Raw genomic sequence first — 24279 nt, 5'->3', positions numbered from 1 at the left:
GGATATAGAGGTCAAGAATAAGAAACCTTGAGAGGAAACCAAACAGACTGAGGCCACATATTGGTTAACCAAGAATCACAGAGTGCTCAGTGGGTCAGGCCCCCGTCTGCCAGCTGATAGCAAAACACGGGACCACAGGTATGTTTTCCCCACATTTGTGAAATAGTCCATTTGGAAGCCACAAGAAAAAGCTCCATTTACTTTGGAAGCAGATCAAAATGGCTGCGAGGAACACAATAGACAACAGAGGAGTTGCCATGGCAACCGTAGGAGCCACGCTGAGGAAGTCGTGCGTGGGCAAGAAAGGGGAGATGGAGAACTTATGCTAAAGAGAATGCTGTGTGACTTATAAACGCTGCTGTATCTGCACTAACCCCTTTGTATCTCAAATAGTTGTAAAGAAACCAAACGGACAGAGGAGGAGTTCCTTCCAAAAATGGCTTGCAGATAATGGCTGATGGACAGCTGACTCATGAAGCATTATTTGCCTTTTTATCAATTGGTTCCCAATATTCCTAATAATGGAGACTTCACTGACAGCTGAATGGATCAATTAAAAACAAACTCAAACAGGGCATCTGGGTGGCTCCGTTTGTTGAGCGTCTGACTTCGGCTCTGGTCATGATCTCACAGTTCGTGAGTTCCAGCCCCACGTCGAGCTCTGTGCTGACGGCTCAGAGCCTGGAGCCTGCTTCAGATTCTATGTCTCCCTCTCTCTCTGCCCCTCCCATGCTCATGCTTGCGCGCGCTCTCTCTCTCTCTCTCTCTCTCTCTCAAAAATAAAAACATTAAAAAAACCCCGAAACACAATATTCAAATATAAGGAAGATAAAGACAACTCTCTGGAAAATGACCACCACAGATTTTTATTTAATTAAAAATATTATACATGTTGTTGCATTTTCATGGAAAATAATGAGTTAAAAAACACCAACAGTGTTAGTTTTTAGAAACTTTCATCACCCCGTTCTGCCACCGGCTGCTTTTTTCTGTCCATGGCATGAACCATGTGTTAGGAATTGGGGCCCTTGTGAAACTAGAGCTTCCTTGAAGTTCATACCTACAAGACCCCTGGAGTGAGCCATTTTCTTGAGGTTGGTGTTCTATTGAATTACATCAGATACACCAGTCTGGACTCCCTTGCAAACCTTTGAAAGGAGCTAACATAAAAGCCCAAATCACATGTCAACACCAATTCAGCTCAACGTGTCTATAAGAATCAGTTATGACCTCAGCCAGTTTCCAAGCCAGTTACCAAGTGACTTTGTGTTCTACCTGGTGTATTAGTGTCCTGAGCCCCTCCATAAAACTTCCCCTGAACCCATGGTGGGAAGACACTGCCATATAGTGTTTATATTAAAACCATCAGCAAATACACAAAAGCACATGTGGTCCCCATGCACAATACTATCAAATAAAAAAAAATACATATTGGTACAATACAACCTTTGGAATCACTGGCTAAAATATAGCCACGTGAGTATTTTTAAAGTCTTCATGTAATTCCACATTTAAGAAAAATAACAGCACAAAACTTTAACTTGAAAACATCACTTCAGCTATAAACTTCTCATGTGTAAATACAAAGTGTGTACAATATCATCCTCTCCCTAACTCTCTTCCTTTGTATTCTTTGGACAGCACCACCCCCTAACCATATCCTTCACCTACAACGTAAGACTGCATTCCTATATTGCTCCCGAGTGATGCTTTTACTAAAATTGGATCTGATGTGACAGAAACATCCTGGCTCTGTTTTCCTGCACCTTTGCTTCAAATTGTAGTACACTTCATCTGGATTTTGCATCCAGCTTTATATTAAAGAGAGATGAATCCCCCCCCAAAATACACAAATAAGCAACATAGCTGGATAGCAAAAAGTTAGAATTGCCTCAGCTCTTAGAAATTGGACAGTGTTCTTCCTTCTTCATAACGGTGTGTCAATTGATGGGAATAAAATAAGGCTGAAATTGCTTTTCACATTCTGGCTCTGTTGGGGGCATTTTCACATAGACCCCTGTAGTAAGAGGGCTTCTTTTCTTTAGCTGCCAAATGCAAAAAAGAAACAGTAATTATTATTGAGAAATACAGAAGCCATTTCTAGACATAATAGGACTCACCAAATACTGGATCCCTACCCTGTTGAAAAATGAATGTTCACTACATAATTATAAGCCCCAGAAGATTTTCTTGATTCAGCTATTACAACTCACTTTAGGTAAATAACTCTGTGCTATTGATGTAAAATGGCAATCATTTTCCCTGACTGCAAGAGAGGAGTAAGAGACTTTGAGAAAGCTTTAAAAAGGACACCCAAAATGCCTATGGTGATCGACCACATCTTATCTGTGAGGGGAGGAGCTTGATAAGATAATAAACTTCAGTTACTCTGTTCAAGAGCTGTATTTCTCATATCCACTCCTCATATACTCTTTATAACTTTTTGCCCACATTAGTGCCCATTTTTTATCACCTCCGTAAATTGAGATTCTGTGTCCATGTGGCAGTTTCTAGAAAATGAGGTAAGAAGAATCTACAGCAATTGAACAGGTTGAGTAGAGGATCTCGGAATCCAGTGAGGGGCAAGGGGAGGGAGAGAAGGAGAGGGAGGGGAAGACACGAAGCCAGGGAGAGAAAGAGAAGCAGGGAAGAAGTTTGTGTTGACAAAAGCAAGCCATAGACAGAGGTAGATGAAAGGAACCACCAAAAAGAAATCCCGATAGGAGGCCTGATTCCATATTTCCATCTCTTCCACCAACACTGCAATAAATAAAACCTTGTATTCTCATTCACTGGGCTAGAGGGGAGGGCAAGACTCTCCATTTGAGCAGACTGGATAACAGGGAGCCCTGGACAGGTATTGGGTGGACAGCTACAGCTTGGACAAGGAAGGCACAAGCAGGGTGGCACCAAGGGATGGCTTCCAGGTGAAGTGGAGTGACATGAAGGGGGAGACTAAAATCCATCCAGTGGTCTTCTATAGCAGCATTTTGTCCAACTTAATCTTACATTTCAGGGTTTTTAAGTACAATTGTCTTGAAGATAAAGTGCAAAACAGCTGCCCCGTGTTGTTCAAATGGTTACTCAAACTGAAACCCTGTTCAGAAGCACACAAACATTCAATGTCAAACACACTCATCTAAAATGTTAGTCATCCCGAAACCTCAAAGGCCAATGCCAAGGGTTCTAGCGTGTTCTTTACCACTGCCCTTCCTTTACCACTGTTCTGCATTTATTGCTTCATCTCCAGAAAACTGAACTCAACAGCATCATTCGGTCAGTTGCTATCACTGGAGGCATCCCCACCAGAAGTGTTGTGTTGTCAGCATTGCACTCACCATTTTGCTCAAAGAAACAGCTGTGATAAGGAAGCTATAAAAAAACAATCCTGAACTGACTGCTGCGAGGATCCAGAGGAGGAAGTCAGAATCTGGGCAAGGTTCAGGATCTGCAACAGAAGACAAAGCACAGCTTCCTTGAGACTCTCTTTAAACTTAAGGGCCCTACTCCCCCCCCCCCCCATTAGTGAAAAAAAGAGCTTCCAGACCTTGGTGTCCACCCCTAAGTAAGTCTGACTGCTGGGGGCCACTTCTACAGGAATGTCCTATCAAAGGCCCAAAGTCAAATTTCACAGTGCTTATCACTCCAGAGTAAGTGCCCCAACCTCCAGTAGAAAAAAACACTATCCCCAACCCATTTTAGATTTAGTCAGAACGCTGTTTGGGTCACCACCCATTAACCAGACTCCCATGCAGTATGCCAAAGAACTCTTAAGGAGAATTTCCATAATCCTAAAAATGAACCATCTGAAGTTGAGGAACAAAACTGTTTTCATGCAAAGAAGACAGCAATGCAAAAGGTGTAAGCTTAGTGATAAGGTTTTGCTCACCGATGACATAAATCTGGGTTCCATTGCCCATGCCTGCATAGTAGGGTGGTGGGTACATGAGCTCCACCTTGCAGATGTAGAGTCCCGTGTCCATGGCCCTCAACCCTTGGATGGTGAGGTTCACTTTGTTTCCGCTGGAGATGCCAGTGCAGGTGGAATCATCTAGGAAGGCCAACTCATTCTCCACTGTGTATGTCGCAGCACAGACTTCAGTCATCTGGCTGCCAGTCTGCCTCAGCACAGTCACTCGGACTTCGGCGGCATTGCCTGAAGACCCATATTCACACACGAAGCTGGCGACACCTCGGCTGCTGGCCAGCACCACTGCAGGCTGGGCCACATGCATCCCTAACAAGGGAAAATTAGAGGGAACTCAGTGAACTCCTGCTCACCCGCGACCAGGCTCAGGCAAAATCTCTGGCTGAGGGAAGTGGATCTTTGATAGACACTCTCCAGCTTCACCTTCCAGTCCTTCCCTCCCTTCAGCCAATACTCTTCATCCCTTCCCTTCTCTCCCCATCCATCCCCTCCATCACTCAGCTGACTTCCAGCCCATCTCCATGAAGGTGTTTCCTTACAGAACAGAGTTTCTTGAAGGCAGTTGGTTGTAGCAGGAAGAACACTGATGTGACAAACTGAAGGCCAGGCCCTACCATGAAATATACTTGATTTGGGATGAGTCATGCCTCCCCTGTAGCCTTCATTTTCCTTCACATGTACTAAGAGAGGATTAGGTCAGATGAGAACAGAGTGCCTTCCACCTCTGACATTCTATGGTTATCACAGAACTACAGGAACTTTAATGAGCAGTAGGGGAAATTTTGGAGGTTGAGGTACAGAATTTCACCTTACCTCTCAATGCATACGTCACAAACCTCTGCCTATATTTACCTGGCCAGAGAGGCTGAGCCCCAGGTCACTGCACCGGACGTCACCTTTCCTAGCATTATTATCAGAAGGAGGGACGCTGCTAGATGAAGGAAGCCACAGAGCAGAGGGCACCGGGTCGTTTCCTCTCTAGGTTGAGGCAACCCTGCTATTAACTTCTGTGGGCTTCCCCTGCCGCCACCACCACCTCTTCCGCCACTCTCTCCTCCACTTGAACACTCCCGTGCTCCTTTGTTCTTTCTCCCTCTGGCTTCTACAGGATAAAGGAAGCCAGCTCTCCATTCAAAAAGGCTTGCATCATCTAAAAAAACTTTAGCTTCATGTCAAACTACCTTCCTGCAACTAACTCAGCCCCTCTCCAGTCGATCATACAAGTGACACTCAACACTGGGATGAACCATGCCTCTAATTAATTCTGCTCAAACACTTTGATGCCTTGCATACCATTGACTGCAAAAACAAATGAAATAAGTGGCATTTATGTCCTCTATGATCTAATCCCAACCTATCACTCCAGTCTGAGTTTCCAGGACACCTCTTCCTATGTATAAATGACTCTATAGAAATCGCTCTATCACTAGTCCTTTCTCCCAAGTACCTGAACTGGACAACGTCTGTCCTCACAAGAGAGAACAACATGGTAGCAGCCCTTGCCAGAATTAATCCAGCAGCCCTGGCTGGCTAGATAACAGTCTTCTTCCCCAACCCTCATCTCAGTCTATCAGAGCATCCCCTGAGCATCCTCTGAGCATCTTTTGCACTGTTATAAATCCGTCACAGTATTTAATCAAGTTCTATCCCGTATTAAAGTTTTTTTGCGCACTAATTTGCAGCTTCCGCCTTTGGCTTATAACTCCTAGGAGCGGCCATTATAATCTGCCCATATGAGCACCCAATAATCTTTGTTGTATTGATGCTAAGCCTAAAGACCAAGTTTCCTGCCCTCCCCCCAACCCCCAGGCAAATTCCCAATTATCACCAGTAAATCTGGTCACACTCGATTTTTCAGCGGGAGAATCTCAGTAACAGGTGGAGATAAATTTTCTACAAGGTAAAGGTAATTACTTCTAAGAGTATTTAATCTTTACATGTTCAAAACATGTAGAATAAGAAAATGTATATAAATATTTCTTATAATATTATTGGTAATAATTTAATTATGGAATACCTTTGAGCATCCAAGATATATCGTACAAACCACATGGTTTCTTAACTGATATGGTCTAGAGAGAGAAGGTTGAAATTCAGTGAGAATGCTCATCATTTTATATGTAGCAAACCTAGAATCAACCTGTAAAGAGCTTTATTTCATCTGAAAACTGGGGAATCTGCATCTGAAATCCACAGATAGGTCAGGTGGCAATTAAGTATCTTAGGCTAAACAGACTGATGGTGTTCTTTCTTCTCTTCTTCCTTTTATTTCTTTCTTTCTCTCTGTGTGTGTGTGTGTGTGTGTGTGTGTGTGTGTGTGTGTGTGATGGTTTCAAACTGCTTTCATTTTTTAAATAATTAGCTAACTAGTTTATAGAATTGACTGAAGACCTTAAGACTTTGAATTGAGTAAAGAAGGCTTAAATTTTAAATAAGCCGATTCATTTATAAAAGTGAGCTCGAGGATCTTAAAATCTCAAATCAGGTAGGAAAGAAACTTGATATGTTTTGCTTAAATCAATGTTTTTGAAAAAGGGAAATCTTGAGCTCACCCTGATTCCAAGCTCAAATATATTAAGGACTGTGGAGATCTTTCCTCTTAACTCACTTAACTTTACAGTAATTTCTTCCAATCATACAGAAGTGTATGAAATTGCTTGTCTCCCAAACCAACTCAGATGTATCTGTTAAGCTCCTAGTCAGTGCCTGGGACTCTGCTATGAGCTGTATCTCTGCTCATTTGCTGCTGCCAGCTGTCCCCTTTGCTGTCTTGGAATACAGAGTTATCCAAGCCAGGAGTTTGGAGTTTTACCTTTAGCTTCTGGCTTTGTTATAAATCACTGCCCTTGACTGCTGAAAGAAATGAAACCCAGGTGGGAGAAACACCTCCTCCACCTTCATGCTCCAAAAGCCTCACTCACCTTTGGAGAAGACGGGGATAAAGAGAAGAGAAAACAGAGCAGTGCAGGGCCAGGTCCTAGAAGCCAGGTCCAGCTGAGCCCCATGCCTCCGGAATCCAAAGCAAGCCATGGCTTTATGGGAGCAGTGTTCAGGTCTTCAGGAAGCAGAGTGAAACCTTTCAGGATCCTGAAGCTTTGAAATGTGTTTGAACCCACACAGAATCAAGGACTTTATATAGTTGGCTTTGATCCCAGGTATGTACTATACATGTGCACACACAAGAGGCACCTGAATAGAAAGCCTTTTTGTTTTGGTTTTACGAGAAAGGAAGTCGTGGGTTTAGCTGTTACGTCGAAAAGATAACCTCAAACACTCAAAGTAAAACTGAACAAAACAAGCCAATCCATGGATGGAAAATGCACTCAATTTGAAACTGAAGCTTCTTGCTCACTTTGAGGATAAGTGGAGACTTGGAGAATTTCCTGGAGTGCAGGAGTCTCCCTAAGTCCCAATTATGTCCAATTATCTAGGCATCTTTTACCACCCAATTCACTTCATTCAGATCTCCAAAACTATGAAGCTGCTGGTTCTGAGCCCTTGACCCAATGACAGCAGTAGTCTGTAGACATTATTAATAAAAGCTCTGTATTCACCACCTCTGGCAAGTTTACAAATAAGAGTTTATTTCTCCAAGCTCCATTGAGCATTTTGTTGAGAGAAAATACCAAAATCACAAGAAATGAATAATTTTGCTTCTGGTTTGCAAATTAGGAAAGAATTCAGGTACTCTTGAAAGCCTTAACAAAGACAAAATAGAGTTGGAGACATTCCAGCAAACATCAGCCAAAATGATCCAAGAGATTCTTCCATAAGAAGATGGACATTTTTTTTCTAAAGAGAATTTTTCGGGGCGCCTGGGGGGCGCAGTCGGTTAAGCGTCCGACTTCAGCCAGGTCACGATCTCGCGGTCCGTGAGTTCGAGCCCCGCGTCAGGCTCTGGGCTGATGGCTCGGAGCCTGGAGCCTGTTTCCGATTCTGTGTCTCCCTCTCTCTCTGCCCCTCCCCTGTTCATGCTCTGTCTCTCTCTGTCCCAAAAATAAATAAAAAACGTTGAAAAAATTTAAAAAAAAAGAATTTTTCAAGTATAAAATCCAAGAACTAAGGTTAAATATGACTGAAGTTCCTAAATGTATGAAAGCTGTAAACAGTACAAGTGTTCATCCTATAAGAGAATACTAAACATTGGGGCCACCTACCTTAAAACTGATGAGTTTTCATATACTTCAATAACAAAAGAGACATTTATTGAAAACCTATGCCAGTTATATGGTATGTGCACTTAGATTGAATGGGGACCAGACAAAACACAATTAATGCCTTAAGGGACTTCTAGGAGATTGACATGCAAACAGACAGTTACAGCATGAATATGATGTTTGCCTATTCCAGCCCTTCACGGTTTCCCATTGTCCATACAGCTCAGCACAGCAGAGGAGGCTTTATAGAATATGGACCTAATGCCTCTGTGAGCCTGTCTTCCAGCATTCCCACACATGACCCCTTCTTCCGTTTGTCCTTTCTCCAAAACACCTCTTTTGGGTCTCATCAACTTTATGCGGTTCCAATGCCTATTTTCTCCCAATATCTAATCCTTCTCATCATCCAGGAGTTAACCAACATGACAGCCTCTCCTGAGGCCTTTTTCTGTACTCCCCTACCACCTTATATAAGCCTTCCAACCCAGCTGAGATGCCAACAGGCAAGAGCAACCTAATGGGCTTTTACTAGGGGCCAGATCCCAGATAGGTCACTGAAGATACAAAAGTGAAAACTGTATGTTCCTGCCCTTGAGAGGAGACACAGCAGAAGGAGTGGGAGATAGTTACACCCATGATCATGACAGAATAGAGAAATGCTGGAATTGAAGTATCTTGCACAGCCATAGAGGAGCAGAAGCCGTTGGTTCAGCCTGTGGAAGTCAGGAAGGGCTTCTCACAGAAAGTAAAACCTGAGCTTATTATTGAGGACAAGAGCAAGGGCTGGGTATTGAAACAAAAAGAACAATATGTGCCAAGATTGGAAAGGGCATAAAGCACTCATTATGGCCAGAGGACAAGACAAGTATGGGAATCCACAGTAGGTGGAAGCTGATGCTCTTAGCCCTGAGGGCGAATGCACCAAAAAGGAGCAAATTGGCATAGCTGAGTTCACATTTTAGGGGAATTCCCGCTTGCACGGGAGAAAGGATGGGGAGGATAAGTTCAAGAAGAAGTAAGATGTAACCAGGAAGACCAAGAAGGAGGCTATTGCGATACCCCAGGCAACCAGGAATTGACAAACTTCTTCTGTAAAAAGACTGACAGTAAATATATTAGGCTTTGCAAGTCATATGGTTCCTGTTGCCACTACTCAACTCCACTGTTATAGGGTGAAAATAGCCACAGAAAATACATAAATGAAAGGGCATGGCTATGTTCCAATAAAACATTATTCACAATATCAATTATACCCTAATTTAAAAAAAATAGAACATTATTTACAAAAACAGGTGGAGGCTGGATTTGGCCTGCAGACCGTGGTTTGCCGATTCCTGGTGTAAAGTGAGGCAGTGACAGCAGTGGTGACAGGTTCCTAAGAGGACTATTCCAAAGGCAGTGAATGCATAGAGAACACCAAATTTATGGCTTAAGAGGTACTGTCGTACTGTGACAGTTCAAATGTTTGTCAATTTTATCTCATTCAAGTCTCAAAACAAGGCAGGGATCATAGGTTTTCTCAATTTATAAAAGATAAAACCAAGGCACTGAGGCTCGAATTTATCCAATCCCCCATAGTGCCAGGATCTGCAGTGGGAAATGCTGTTAATCACTGCACTAAAGAAAAGGTTTTAATGTCCAAGAGAACTAGATTTGAATCCTAGTATGAAGACTTGCTAGCTGTTGATCTGGGGCTCAGAGCCCAATGTCTTCCAGAAAACAGTGACTACAACTCAAGGCTGTTGTAAGGATTAAATGAGATAATGCATATAGCATGTATAAAAGAACTACTATGGTATCTAGACATTCAAGAAAGCTCATTGAGAAAACAGAGGTACAATTTCCGGGAATAGGGAACATAAGCAGATCAGGAAATGAAGATGATGAGTTCCATTTGGGTACATTGAGTTTATCTACAGAACGTAAGGGGGAAAGACTCCAAAACGATTGCTAATATGGTCTGGAGCACAGGAGAATGGTCTGAGTTAAGACATTAGTTTAGGCAGCCATGAAGCCACTGATGAAAATTTTACAGGCAAGGTTTCAGGTGAACGCTCTATAAACATTTGTTAAATGAATAGATAAAGGAGTGAAAACAGTTTAATATAAGAAGACTTGAAGGTTGTAATAGGAACTCTCAAAGAAGCTTACCAGGTTCCCTAATTATACTTTCATGAAACTATTTCTGCAATAGCAAGAAAATTCGATTGTTTTGAAAAACACTAGATAAAAAGAATGTTGGTGAAAAAGATATATTCTTTTCCCATGTATCATCCCATAGATTATTTGATAATTACAAAGGGGAAAAGATAATGGATAAATCTAGCAGATACTGCTTTAACCAAGTGATCAAACTAAAGATCACCCATGATGAGACATTTTGACATCATGTGACTCCAGATATAACGCACTGAGAAGAACACGACACATCTGTAGTAGTATTGCCAAAATGGGTTAAATTGAATCTAATCGTGAAAAAACAATTAGGCAAATCCATATTGGGATCATTCTGCAAAACAACTGGCCTTCAAAATGGGCCTTTGCTTCTTCAAATATAGCACATTATAGAGACACTTGGGGAAATTTGAATTTAGACTATATTTGACAATAGGATTGTATTAATGTTAAATTTGCTGAGTGTGATCATTTAACTGGGGTTTTGTAGGGAAACATTCTGTTTTTATATGATGTTTGCTTAAGCATTCAGGGATAAAGTCTCAGGATGTCAGTAAATAACCCTCAAATGGCTCAACAAAAATACGGGTGTATGTTTGTGTTAGCCCAGAGAGAAAAAGAAAAAAACAACAGAGACAAAATATTAACAATTGGTGAAGCTAAGTGAAGAGTATATCTGTGTGTTCATGATACATTCTTAAAAATTCTTTGCAAGACTGAAGTTTTTCAAAATAAAAAGCTGAACGCAAAAATTGTAGAACCACTATTACTATGGAAGGCACTATACCACAGATAAGCAGACTGAAATTTAGAGAAAGGAAGTGACTTGCCCAAGGTTATTCTCCACCCCCCTTCCTTACATCCATTTTCCACCTGGGAGGCAGACCCACAGGGACAACTGGGTGCCCTGGCAGATTGGCTTCTGGGAGGGACCAGCAGACGGGAAGCACCTGAAGAAGATCCAAAGGAAGGAGGGCAGAGATCAGGATATTTCTTCTCTCTCCCAGATTCAGGACCTTATCTCCGGCAATAACAGTAGCTCTGCACAGCTACAGCTTTTGTTGAGTACCACCTGCCCCTTCTATGAGACAATTCTCACTATTTCTTCCCCCGGTCCTTTCAGTATTGGGAGTGGACCACCTTCCAGGGTTGCTAGCATCTGTGTGCATTAACATCTTCTATTCCTGACCCTCCTAATACCTCTTAAAATAGTCCTTTTGCTGAATCTCTCATTTGAACCACCTGTTTGCTGTAGAGTCCCTGGTTGATTTAGTCCCACAGCTGATAAGCAGCAAAAACTGGATTTAAATTCTGGTCTCATTCCCATCCAGTACTTACTTTTTCCCATTATCTCATGTACAATAATAACACATTTATTACAGTCAATTCTGTGCAATTCTTCTATCTCACCTATATCAAATTCTATTTCCACGGCACTCACCCATTCACCCTAGCATCTAACTAGGGCCTCCTTTGGACATAATAGGTGATAGAGAATTTCTGCATTTCAATTTAGGTCTCAACCCATTTTATGTTTCTGGCATCTCATTTCCAGCTCTGGGAAAAGGGCTAGTAAGTAAGGATTCAGTCAGGGGACTGACAGATACTAACAAGCCCAGCACAGTGGTAAAGAGTACCACTGGAGTTTAAATCCTAACTCTACTGCATGATGTGTGATCTTAGGTACAGTTTTTGAACTTCTTTGATCCTGAGCTTCCTCATCTGTAAAATAAATATAGCTAATTATGGTAGCTATCTTATAGGGTTATTGTGATGATTCAGTGAGACTATGCCAATAAAATGTTGAAAACTCTGCCTAGACTATAGTATGTGCTCAGTAAATGTTAGCTTATATGTTAAATACGGAGAAAACTATGGGTTACAAACTTCAGCTGTTATATAAACCCTTTCATTATCATCTCTGATGAATGAGTGGTACATCAGACTTAAACCAGGGACTGACTATTCTAATACTCACATACTTACTAAATTTCTGCTATCGGTGTTCCCATCAGTATCTGAAACCAAATAGCTTATTATAACTCACATTAGACATAACCTAAGGATATTGTAAGCTCTCAGTTATTCAGTGCTTGAATACTCAAATGTCTGGGGGTACTACATCCTTGGATATTTTCATTTCAGGGTAGAAAGGGGAAAGTCGGTTTTGTTATTTACTTTTACCTCTCCAACAACAACAACAAAAAAGGTTGGTGGTAGAGGAAATGAAAATAATTGGCTAAAATTAGGGCTCGGGGATTCACTGTGATTTCATTTCCTCACTATCTTCCTGTATCCTACTAGTTTGAGTAAACCCCAGACTGGTTTTGTAGTACTCTTAGTGGTTACTGGATTTGAAAGATCTCTCAAGATTTGCATAATTTCAAGTGATGCCTACAGTGGGTGTCTTCAGAATTCCAGATGAGATATAGTTTGGGTAGGGTAACTGCATTATTTTACTTAATTATAAAACTCCTCTGAATTTATAAAGCTCATTCTGAGATTAATTGGACTTTTCAGTTTTATTAAGCTTTTTTTTCCCTAACCCTCCTCCTATTATCCTTTCCCCAACTAGCTTACCCCCAAACCAACCTTTTGTTGAAAGATGTGCACCTGGCATTGACTGCGGTACATACTGCAAAACATCCTTTGCTTGATGGTTTCAGATGTAATGGGAGGAATGAAAAGTCTAATATTTGCATAGCCTGCAGTTTCAGGACATCCCATTACGTTGAGCCTATTATCATGCCTAATTAAGGTTATATACTCTGTTTTTGTGCTAATTAGCTCATCACAGTACAACTCCTTTCAAAATTGACTTCAAAGGAAAAAGAAAATCATCTACTCAAGTGATTGCTAAAGAAGGACCTATCAATCATCTCACTTCGAAAGAGAGCTAAGAGAAAGGAAACGATATGCAAAGTGACTGGAAAGAAATTTTAGCTTCATTACCATTAAAGGGTGAAAATATGGGCTGGGCAAGAACTCACTTAAATAAATGTGGTAGATTAATTTTCAGTCCCTAGGGAGCTGTAATCTACATCATAAAGTCAGGTAAAAATGGATGCTTCTGAGCTGTGGACCTTCTGACAGCCCCTTTGTGGGGAAATAGAATAGATTACTGCTGTCCTTTCAGTCTACATTGTCACCTTGCTGAGGGTAAAGTGAAAAGGGTTGTCAGGGAAGCTAAGTTTTATTTGCTGATCTTAATGACAAAATGAAATGCTGAAACCACTTCAGTTGAAGGTTAAACCTATCTGTCAGAGCTCCACTTACGTAGAGATGAAAACAAATATTTTTGAATGAATAAATGACAAAGTCGTTTGTAGGAAGAATCTACGTTCCAATTGCCTAAGCTCCTTACTTTACATGATTAAACCTTTTTGAATATCTTATCTCCATTTATATATAATGGTCTCTTATTATATTTCTGATTTAGCCATTATCATCTCTGATTTTCCCTCAATCTCCTTAACTTCTCACACCTAAAAATAAGATTAAATTTGGATAGGGTTTTAGTCTTAATCCTTCACCCCTGTTGCAACATGGCCAACCATGAATAATTTGGGTGAGGGACTTTATCAATAGCCAGGAATAGACATTTTCAAAATAGGTAACCTCTTTATTTTACAGATCAGAGAACTGATGTTGAAAGTTAATTGACTTGCCCAATATCACACATTTAGGGTTTATCCCTGTGCATGTAGATCTTATTTCTTTATCATCAAGAAGAAATAAAAAGAAAAAATAAAAAGGGAAGGGTAAATAGTCTTGTATTTGACCTATGATGCACCCCAGCTCACCCCACCTGAATGATAAGCTCAGAGTACACCCGATTCCCATTTGGAACAAGTTGAGATAACCCAGGATTATTTCCACTTTACAAAAGCAGAAATGTCACAAGTCACTAATGTTTTCTGTCCTAGTGCAAGCTCAGAGTGTGACTGAAAATTGTCTTTAATGCTGAATAACCACCCAACCTCAAAGAGTTACAAGCTCTCTCCAAAGAGTAACATTGGAAGTACCAAACATTTGATGGAATCCATTTCTCTAATGATATTTGTGGCCTGTATAATCTGAGCTTCAAGAACTTATTTCAGTTTCTTGGTTACAGAGGCAATCACTGTTTTCACATTTTGAGCTGTGTTATTTCTAGCCCTGCTGCCATCGTAGCATTTGAATGATTTCAGGCCATGACCTCCTTCACACCTCCAGTTCATAGGAAACTTTTATGTTCACACCTTAAGCATAGAAAAGGAGTGTCTTTGCTCCTTTGCAGTGTGAGCATTAGCAGCTATGATGGTGGAGAAATGTGTATTAGATAATAAGGAGCACAGTGTATTTGCACAGCCTATTACAGGCATTGAATCCTAGAAGAAACGTTAGTTTTGCTCTCCCATTTTACAGAGGACGAAAGAAAGACCCGGGGAGGTGAAGTGATCTACCCTAAATTACATGCATAGCCTATTGGTGGCAGAACCAAAATGAGGCCCCAAAGTCCTTAACTTAAAGTCTCTTCTCACTAGGCCTTCACTACCATCCACCGTCTTCCCAAGACCTCTTAAACTAACATGACTTCTGGTTTTAATTTCCTGCAAGTTTACAACTTGAAGCCCAGCCCCAACAAACTTCCTCATAGGTTTTAGGTACCGACAAACACAAATCAGCAAGTCAGATTTTGAGTAAAAATTGAAAATTATGGTCTTACAGCAATACCAAAAACAACAGGCAAAAGATGGAAAAAACCCAAGTGACCATCAACTAACAAATGGATAAAGAAAATGTGCTACATCCACTCAATAGAATATTATACAGCCATAAAAAGAAATGAAGTACTGATGCATGCTTGAATACGGATAAACCTTGAAAACATCATGCTGTGTGAAAGAAGCCAGACACAAAAGGCCACATATTGTATGGTCCATTTAAATGAAATACCCAGAATAGGCAAGTCCTTAGAGACAGAAAGCAGACCATTGGCTGCCAGGTATTGTGGGGAGGGGGGAATGGAAAGTGGCTATTTGATGGTACAGGATTTCTTCTGGGGGTGATGAAAACATTCTGGAATTAGATAGTGGTGATGGTTGCACAACATAATGAATGTATTAAATATCACTGAATTATATACTTTTAAATGTTTAAAATGGTAATTTTATGTGTCCTTTACCACACATATATACATATACAATATGGTTATGATGATGGATTCAATTGGCATTAACCATCTTAGAAAGCATACCACTGGTCTTACGATATGTGTTGACCATACGTTTTGCTCTTCTCTGAATGTAATCTAGACAAAATCTATAGCCAAGTTGACTACACTCCAAGTATAAAAAGAATGAACTGGTAAATGCATCATTAACTGGCTGAGGCAAGGGAGAAACGTTCTTGTTTTTCCTCATCATCTACAATTCTGACCACACATCACACTGAATCATAACCAGCAAGAATCTGAGATATGGATCATTTGGCTTTGCCTTTCCCTGGGCACAGTTTTCTAACAGGTTACTCAGTTGTGGAATAACTAAATGAGATGGAGAGAGGCCATGTAGGAAATTTTGGCTCAGTGAACTATATGATTCAAGCATGTTTTAGGAGAATATAATTTGAGAGCAGCTGGTTGCATTTAGCAGCTTTCCTTAGCAGGCCCCATACCATGGATTATGCTCTAAGAGGAAAATCTCTGTCCCAGAGCTTCAGCCATGAGCAGGAAACTGAATAATTGCACTTACCTGAGCACATCAGGGCCTGCTGAAGGCAGTAAGAGTAATGCACTGAAATGAAAACCCAGGGTCTGCAGTCTTTGTCCGACACATACATAGAGCCCAGCTTCCATGCCCATCTAAGAGAATCCTGTTACAGAAATGACACTGACTTTAAAATCCCGAGGAATCCATTGCTTATCGTTTTTGTTATTTCTCAACATTATTTGAGTTCATTCTGATCACATACAGTTCTTACCCTACATGCAAACTTTGCAGTTCTGGTCATTTGTGTTATCTGGTTAAAAAATACTGACAAGTAGAATATACCACAAACATTTGTTTCCTGTCCTCCCAAAACATAAGCAGGTCAAGAAACATCAGTCAACTGTATCCCCTGCATTTTACCTTTTGGATAAGATAGACAATGTGGACTGAAGAACATATGAGGTTGTTAGAAATTTTTAATTCATGATGATACAAGAAAGTTAAAGGAAGTTACGATTTTTCAAAATTAAATCTTTGCTACTGGAATTTACTATCCTGATTTGTAAGACAAATTCAGGAACCAAGTTTGTGGTGATAAATATATTGAGCAAATGCAATTTTTTTTCTTATCACTTAGAACCACTGTTTTTATTTGAGAAAACAAATTACTTGCAAATCCTCTGACTCTGTCTAGATATGCAGGCCTTCTTTTAATTAGCATCATAAACTGTCTATGTAAGTGAATGTCCTTTGTAAATCTGAATATATTCAAGGACTTCAATATCTCCTATATCAAAAAAATAAACTGGAAGGGAAATCCACAAGATTTTTTAATTTAAGAGAATGGAAGTAAAGAGGAAAATGAGAAGAAAGAATAAGAGAAATGAGAAGCAAATGGAGCAGAGAAAAAAAAAGACAAAGCAGAAACTTTAAATGAAGGATAATTTGCATATATTCAAAGAAATATCAATTCCGACCCATCTGACAGAATTAATCAACCATAAGAGAACACTGGTTTTGATTGTGGGTGGAACTTTCATAAAATTCCAAAAACCTCTTGAAATCACAAAGCCCCTAAAAAGATGCTCTGCTAGATGTTTTTATACAAAGAATGTGCAGATAATGTCATTCTAGTACTAAATTTAGCAAATAAAATGATTGTGATTGATAAGACTCATAGAACCGGTTTTAAAAGTCTTTAACTCAAATTGCTGCAGCATAAATTTTTTTTTTTTTTAAGTCACCAACTTAAAAGTCAGGAAACTCTTACTTAGATTTAGCCATATTTCTATGACACTGGTTAGACAATAATTTTTTATAGACTTCCAGCAGTTTGGGATGTCACCTAGATTGACTGCTTCAAGCCCTGTTGTTCCAGTACTCAGATTTCAATTTGGAGCTTTAAAGATTGAAAACTAATTAGTAAAATCTACAAATTGTTTTCTATAAGATATTTTCAATAAATTCTGAGACAATTGACCTTTACCACTGTGTTTTCCAGCAAACATTTAGCCCAGCTAAAACATATCAGGGGAAGATATGATTTTCTCACACTCTCTAACTCTGATTTATTGTTTCAGGGTTGGTTGTAGCGAATAAGGAGTAAAATGCATAAAATGGTGACATGGGATTTAAGAGTTTTGAATTATAGATGTGGTTCTAATGCTACCTAAATGGAAATCACTTTAATTACATAATCTCACTAGTTTAATTTTCTCATCTGTGAAAATGAGGAGGCTCAATTAGAAAGAAACTCTAACTTTCAGCCCTAAATAATTTTTAATTAAAAGCATATTTTTCCCTTCATGATATGTAAATGGAAAAAGCAGGTTAGAAAACTGTATTTAGAATATGATTCATTTTGTAAAAATAAAGTGAAAATACATGCAGAATTATATACAGCAACATGCTACCAGTGATTATAGAATTTTTATTCTCTTATCTTACCTCTATTTTCCATCTTTCTGAATGTATATGTATTATTTGTGACTAGAAAAATAAGATATTACAAGCCATATAAATTAAAGTCTTTATTGTTTATAGAACACTAAGTATATACCCGTTCATCAGAACTTGAACATTCCTATTTTGGGGGAAAAAATTGAAAGAAGATTCATGCAGAGATTTGAAATATAAGATGAGTTTATACAAGAACTCTGGTTTCTGAAATATCAACCAAAGAAGCAATTTGACCAGCACAACATATTGTAGCATCAGCTTCTCTACTTTTGTGACCGCATTGGCATCACAATACTCTGAAAGCACTTCTTGTGTTAATTTTCCTAGAACATCGTGAAAAACATCGTATACGTTCAGAAACACACTCCTTTTCCCAAATATAAGTAATGTGTTGGATATGGTTAATTGGACATGCAAATAAATGGATTATGTGACCAGTATAGGAGAAAGACATTAGTGCGGTAAATTTTAGAAGAGGAAGTAGTCTAAGTTATCCAGGCCCTAATATACTGAGATCTTGAATATGGGAATCAGAACTTTAAGGTCCATCTCTTGCCCTCTGATTGTTTGTGAAAAAGAGAAAGTGATCCTCACAGGCAGATGGTTAGGCCTGGCTTCATATCATCTGTAGACTTTGCATTCTCTAAGTGTATGTCCTTGGTTTCCAACTTGACAGAAATCATTCAAGACATACCATGCAGGTCATTCAAACAGATCACTCTCAGTTGAACATGGACTTCAGGTGTCATGGGGAAAATCTGTCAGAATCGGATATTCAGTGATATAAATTAGACACGATACTTAGCATACAAAGACAGAAAATTCAAGAACTAACCCTAAGCATTTTTAAAATTATCTGGCCAGAATAATGTCAGAATTCCTACTTAAAAGTATCTTTTGATGTGCTATGGGAGTGCAGTTGAAGGCTCCTAACCATGCCAGCCTCTTCCCTGGCAGAAGGAAGCAAGAGAAAGAGAAGTTCTTCTTGGGGCCCTACATTCAAGGCGATGCTCCACTATGTCACAAAGAGGATTCCAAGGAAATGTAAGGCTGACTGGCTTCCCACAACTCATTATAGTTAAAAAGCAAAACAAAACAAAAACTTTCAGTGATAAAAGGTTCAGTCGCTTTATCTAAAATTGCAAATTCAAATGACTGCAGCCCTTCAAATATGTCGTCTTGGAAGTTTATATTTTTCCAGTGATACTGTCATTGTTCAGAAAATCCCTGGGATGCCACTTTTGGAATTATTCTCATTTTTATGGAGGGGAAAAAAATGCAGCGTCTTATTACTGTATGGTCATATCTTGGTGTTTTAACCACCCACATCCCTCAGATAATGAGGAAATTGTTGTCGGTGGGAGGGAATATCAAATTATTATTCATATAAATAAGTGTTACCTTTGAAGATGTTGGAAGGATTGTGCTATATACAGGCCTTCAAATACCAAGAACATTTTCAGTAATGGTGGCAGCACTGGAACAGGGATGAACATCTTAGATTCGAGTGGGAGTCATGACCCTACTCCATGGCCACACAAAGCAAGTGTAACATGGGGAGGAAGGCTGATTCTCTCATGAGCCATCACTACTGCAGAACTGCAGCTGAACTTCAGGCCCCTGGGGGACTAGATGGTGGGTTATGCCAAACCTTCACAGGGCACAATTTAAGTAACAGCACTGGAGCCCACGGAAAAGAGATTGTACACAGTGAGTAGAGCACAAAAAGTAGGACTCCAGGCAGATAGAGCCTGATACTTCTTTATTCAGAAAGCCTGTCCACATACTGATGAGCCCCAGGCCCCAAGATACAAAGATGGTCAGGGTTTCTGGCCCCAGGGGAAGGGCAAGACAGAGCAAGACACTCAAAAGTCTCAAAGCAGAAACTCAGTCCTCTGAGATGCAGACAAAGGGACTTAGAGGAAATCTAAGCCTTACCTGAGTATGGCAGGAGCCCAGTGGCCATTTTCCAAAGTGAGAGTCCCATGGTCAGAACTACATTGGATCTAAGTCTTGGATAGTGACTAATGCAAGCCTCATTCAGTGAAGGACTGAGAATTTTAAAACCCTTAAAACTTCAGTTAGGAAAAACAGGGCCTGCAGGTGAGGCAAGACATTTGGGAACACAGATGAAGAAAACTGATCAATATAGAGATATGAGACATAAATAGGGCTGATTGGATACCTAAGATCACTTTCTGAAGAGGCTATCGCTCATAAATTCTGAAACATTATTTTAGAATATCTATCACTTTATTGGCAAACCTAACAAGAAAACTTCCATGCTTCCTTTTCTTCTGGGTTTATTGTCCTTAGAAGAGTGCTATTGTGCTCCATGGATTGATGGGATTTTCTAGTCACTACTTTTTTTAAATTAAACTATCCAAGTTTAGTTGGGTTGAAACCAGACCGTGGTTTTCAAAGAGCAGACGAATTGAGACCAGACTATATTCTAAACTCCCCCACATTCTGGTTTCATTATGTTCTTGAAACCCAGACCAATTTTATGAAAAGAATTGACAAAAGTGGGCTTGGTTCTTAGCAAACCTGACCCAGTTAGAACCTGACGTTGGACTAAAATCGGCTTTAATTGGGGGGTGCAGTGCTAACCGTAGAAGTGAAACTGAATATGTGCAAATGCGTAAGAACTGAAGAGGAGGAAAAAATTATTAAGTGATAAATTTATTAACCCAAATCTCCTAGCAATCAGTGGACAATAACTGGTAAGAAAATATTTCCAGATCTAAAAGCCCAGCAATTACCCTAAGATCATAATTCTAAAATAACTTTTCTGATTAAGTTCAAACTTTCCAAGAACATTCACCTTTTATCCGAAACCGAACCATGAGAAATTTCAAACTAAAAGTCATTGTAAACTGCTTGCATGAGAATTGTGTTTTCATGATGGAACTATTGAGTAATCATTGTCATTTACTAACTATACAATATTAAGGCAAGAGACAAAAAGTCACTGGGGCCAGAAAAGAGAGAAGGGGAGAAAAGGAAAGAGAAGAGAGAAGGGGTATGGGGATTAAGGAATGAAACAACGAAAGAAGAAAGGGAGGAAGGAAGGAGGGAAGCCAGAGTGGACAAGGGTTGTTAAGACCATGGTTTCTCAGAGAAAGTCACTTCTGACCAAACCCCTTGGAAGCAGAATACTGTTAATCTTAGTCCAACTGCTTCTCAGAAATATCATTTTTCTTGGTGCAGCATCTGCCATCTGGCCCAATCCTCAGGAGTTCTATCTCCAGGGAATCACAAAGTAGTTGAGCTAATATTGATACTCAGCTCCTGCTGTTATTATCTCTGTAAGCCAAAGTTTCTCAACTTCAGAACTATTGACATTTTTTACCAAAATGGGATTAAGCATGCAAAGGTCTTATTAGGAGAAGTATCTATGAAAGAAAATGGGGAGGGAGATGGGGAAAGCTGGAAGAACCATCAGATATTTATACAAAGGTGGCCCCTGATGTGGGTTATGCAAAGGTTACCTCCTGATGTGACCCAAACCTTCATTTCTGATTATCTGAGCCCTTGAAAATCATATCCTTCACAGTTCTGGGTAGCTACACATGTTTGTTCATAGTTAAAATAGGTCAAGAGTACCAGGAAACATCCAAGTAGATCATCTGTGTGCCACATGTAATCCTCCCTGTCCCATTGTATAGAAGCAGCCTTATCTCCTCCTGTGATCATTGTCAATTACCTCTACCAGTGTGGTGAAACTTCTTTTTGCCTGCTGATCCTGGGACAGAGGACTCCGAGCCATCCTCATGGCAGCCATAATCTGTAGTTCTTGGGGAGTCCTTCTGTGTCTTCTAGCAAGAAAGTGTTCCTCATCAGTAGCAGAGACCGAAAGCACAAAATCTTCTAATGGGTCAATGGGAGTGGTGGTAAATGGGCTCACTTCCTCTTCCCCCCTTCATTCTTTGACTCATGTTCCCTTTCTACTGGGTACACAGCCCCAAATAGGAGGCTCTGACTTAGTAAATGCATTGCATACTAAAGGAAGTCACTCCATCCTCCCAGAGTGTTTTTTCCAAGCTGGCACTTCTGTTGCTTTCAAAGGACATTACCGCAGTCTATGAGGCTGACAGCGTCTGGGTACAATATGTGATACAACCAATGGACCTGAGTACATTCCAACACCTCCTTCGATGTGAAGTGGATTCCCTGGTCACATGATATTCAGAATGAATACTCTGCATGTAGATCAGGCATGCTAGAAGTCCCTGGATAGTAGTGTTGATAGGAAGCTTTACAGGCAGATAAAGCAAGTCTTCCTAAGAACAGGTATCTGTTCCTATGAGAATGAACCACTGGCCTGTCTGGGATGGAAAAGTTTCAATGTGGTCAACTTGCCCCCAAGTAGCCAGTTGGTCTTCTAAAGGAATAGTGCCATATGGGAGGCATGGTGTTGCTAATAATTTGGACATTCATAGATAGCAGTAGCTATCTGCACTGGTAAGAAGTCCATACTACTGGATGAATATGTTGCCTCCATTTCTTCCACCAATGATGAAGGCTGGCTAATGTCAACTGCCCAAATAATTGTATCCTCTTAGTTGTTCAGTGCCTCTTCTTCCATGGTGAATGCTTTCTGATGGGCATTAATGTATGAAACAAAAGTTTTGTGTTCTGTGCCCACTTCCAAATGTTTAGCCTCAAGACTCTACCCCAGACTTCCTTTTCTCCAATCTCCCAATCCTTTTTTTCTAAGTCCTTTATCAGATGTCCAGGCCATCGGCCACCTCCCAGGATCCATATTCCCACTTTAGGCCACTTTACTTTCAACAAGATGAAGGAAAGCTCACAGATCGGTCCACTGGAAAGATTCTTTCCCCCCACTGTCTTCCAGGGCCATACTAAATGAAGCTATAAAGCAGCCACTGTCGACATTCAGCTTGCACGCAAGTACAAGCAGAGCCACCCATAAGCAACTCATTTGGCAATAGGTACAAGCTGGGAGAGAGGCACTGGTATGAACGTGGTGGATGACATGGGATCTGAGCCATCTGATCATGCAGCTTACTCATGGCCTTCAGCTCTTCTTAGGCTCAATCCCAGATATACCATTTCCATCTTGTAATAGACTGATTTGGGGCCATGTGACTTTATAATCTGGTGGCTCTAGTAGAACCCTGCTCATTGTTGGCCGTTCCAGATGCACAGTCACTTAGAGTCCCACGGTAAACTGTCCTATGTCTATTTGGGTCCAGTAACAAGCCAAGAACTGTTTCTCTATTTTTCAAAAGGTAATGCTGCAAATGCCATGGCCTTACTTCAGAATCCCAGAGGTCTGCATTATGGTTCTCCTGCTAGAGTGTGGAATAAACTCCATACTGCATCTTTTTCCACCAGTGATCCCTTCTCCACCACAGGGTCTCCTGAGTGATATGACACAAGTGGCAGGGCCGATTGCACCACATTCTAGATGTGATCTAGTATACTTCTCTGCACTGAACTGCACTCGAAGCTAGCAGCTTTCCATATCCCTGATACAGGGGTAAGAGCAATATCCCTAGATGTGGGGTGAGTTGCCTCTAGAACTCAAAGAGTCCTACCAAATGCTGTTTCTTTCTTTCTTTCTTTTTTTCATTTTCTTTTGTGTTCATGTGATAGAAAATACAAGATACAGCAATTTGTCTTTCGCTTTCAAGGAGCTATTCCAGCATGCCCCTGAGTACTGGACCCCTAAAATCTTCACTGAAGTGCCTGACCCTGAATCTTCATACCCACTAGAGCATACATGGTTTAGCAAAGCCCTGCATACTAGTCACCTCTTGTTCAATCTGTCATGATGTCATCATGATATCATGATGTCATCTATGAAATAAATCAGTGTGATGTTTTGTGGGATGCCCAGGTAGTCAAGGCCTCTTCAGACTATACCATATCAGAGGGTGAGAAAAACATAGAACTGAGGCTAAATTGCAAGTGAATATTATTTTCCACCCCATGAGAATGCAAACTGTTTCCGACCCTCTTTTCTAATTAGAATGAGAAAGAATGTGTTTATCAAAACAATGGCTGCCTACCTTGAGCCTCAGCCCTTACAGTCTGCTCTAGGAATGACTCCTTATCTGGTACTGCAGCTGTACTTGGGGCTGCTACTGCCATAGTAGTCTATAGAACTATTGGAATCCATCCAGTTTCTGAAGGGGCTAGACTGGTGAATTAAATGGAGACATTTAGATCTGCATTCTTTATATCTTTCATGATGGCACTAATCTCCACCATTCCTTCACCCCAAGATATAATATTTTGGGGGTCTACTATCTTGGATGGGGAAGAAGAAGGTTGGGAAGTTTTAAGATTTCTACATGGCCTTCCAAAGATAACTCATTCCACAGACCATAAATCCCCT

General features: G+C 40.3%; 1 protein-coding gene across 10 annotated transcripts; it reads right to left on the bottom strand.

Annotated features, from left to right (window-relative positions):
• Positions 1-843: 843 nt before the first annotated feature.
• CTLA4 (cytotoxic T-lymphocyte associated protein 4) lies at positions 844-21844 on the bottom strand. 10 transcript variants are annotated; one of them, XM_045033213.1, is made up of 8 exons: positions 21619-21776; positions 18607-18670; positions 15996-16116; positions 6850-6983; positions 5946-6000; positions 3890-4237; positions 3339-3448; positions 844-2045 (listed from the first exon to the last, which is right to left on the bottom strand). In XM_045033213.1, the coding sequence occupies exons 2-8, from the start codon at positions 18616-18618 to the stop codon at positions 1941-1943; spliced, it is 885 nt and encodes a 294-aa protein (XP_044889148.1). In that variant the 5' UTR covers positions 18619-18670; positions 21619-21776; the 3' UTR covers positions 844-1940.
• Positions 21845-24279: the final 2435 nt, after the last annotated feature.

The sequence above is a fragment of the Felis catus genome, chromosome C1, assembly GCF_018350175.1.
Source record: "Felis catus isolate Fca126 chromosome C1, F.catus_Fca126_mat1.0, whole genome shotgun sequence".
Taxonomy (NCBI): Eukaryota; Metazoa; Chordata; class Mammalia; order Carnivora; family Felidae; genus Felis; species Felis catus.
This window is presented reverse-complemented; position numbering and strand designations above follow the sequence as displayed.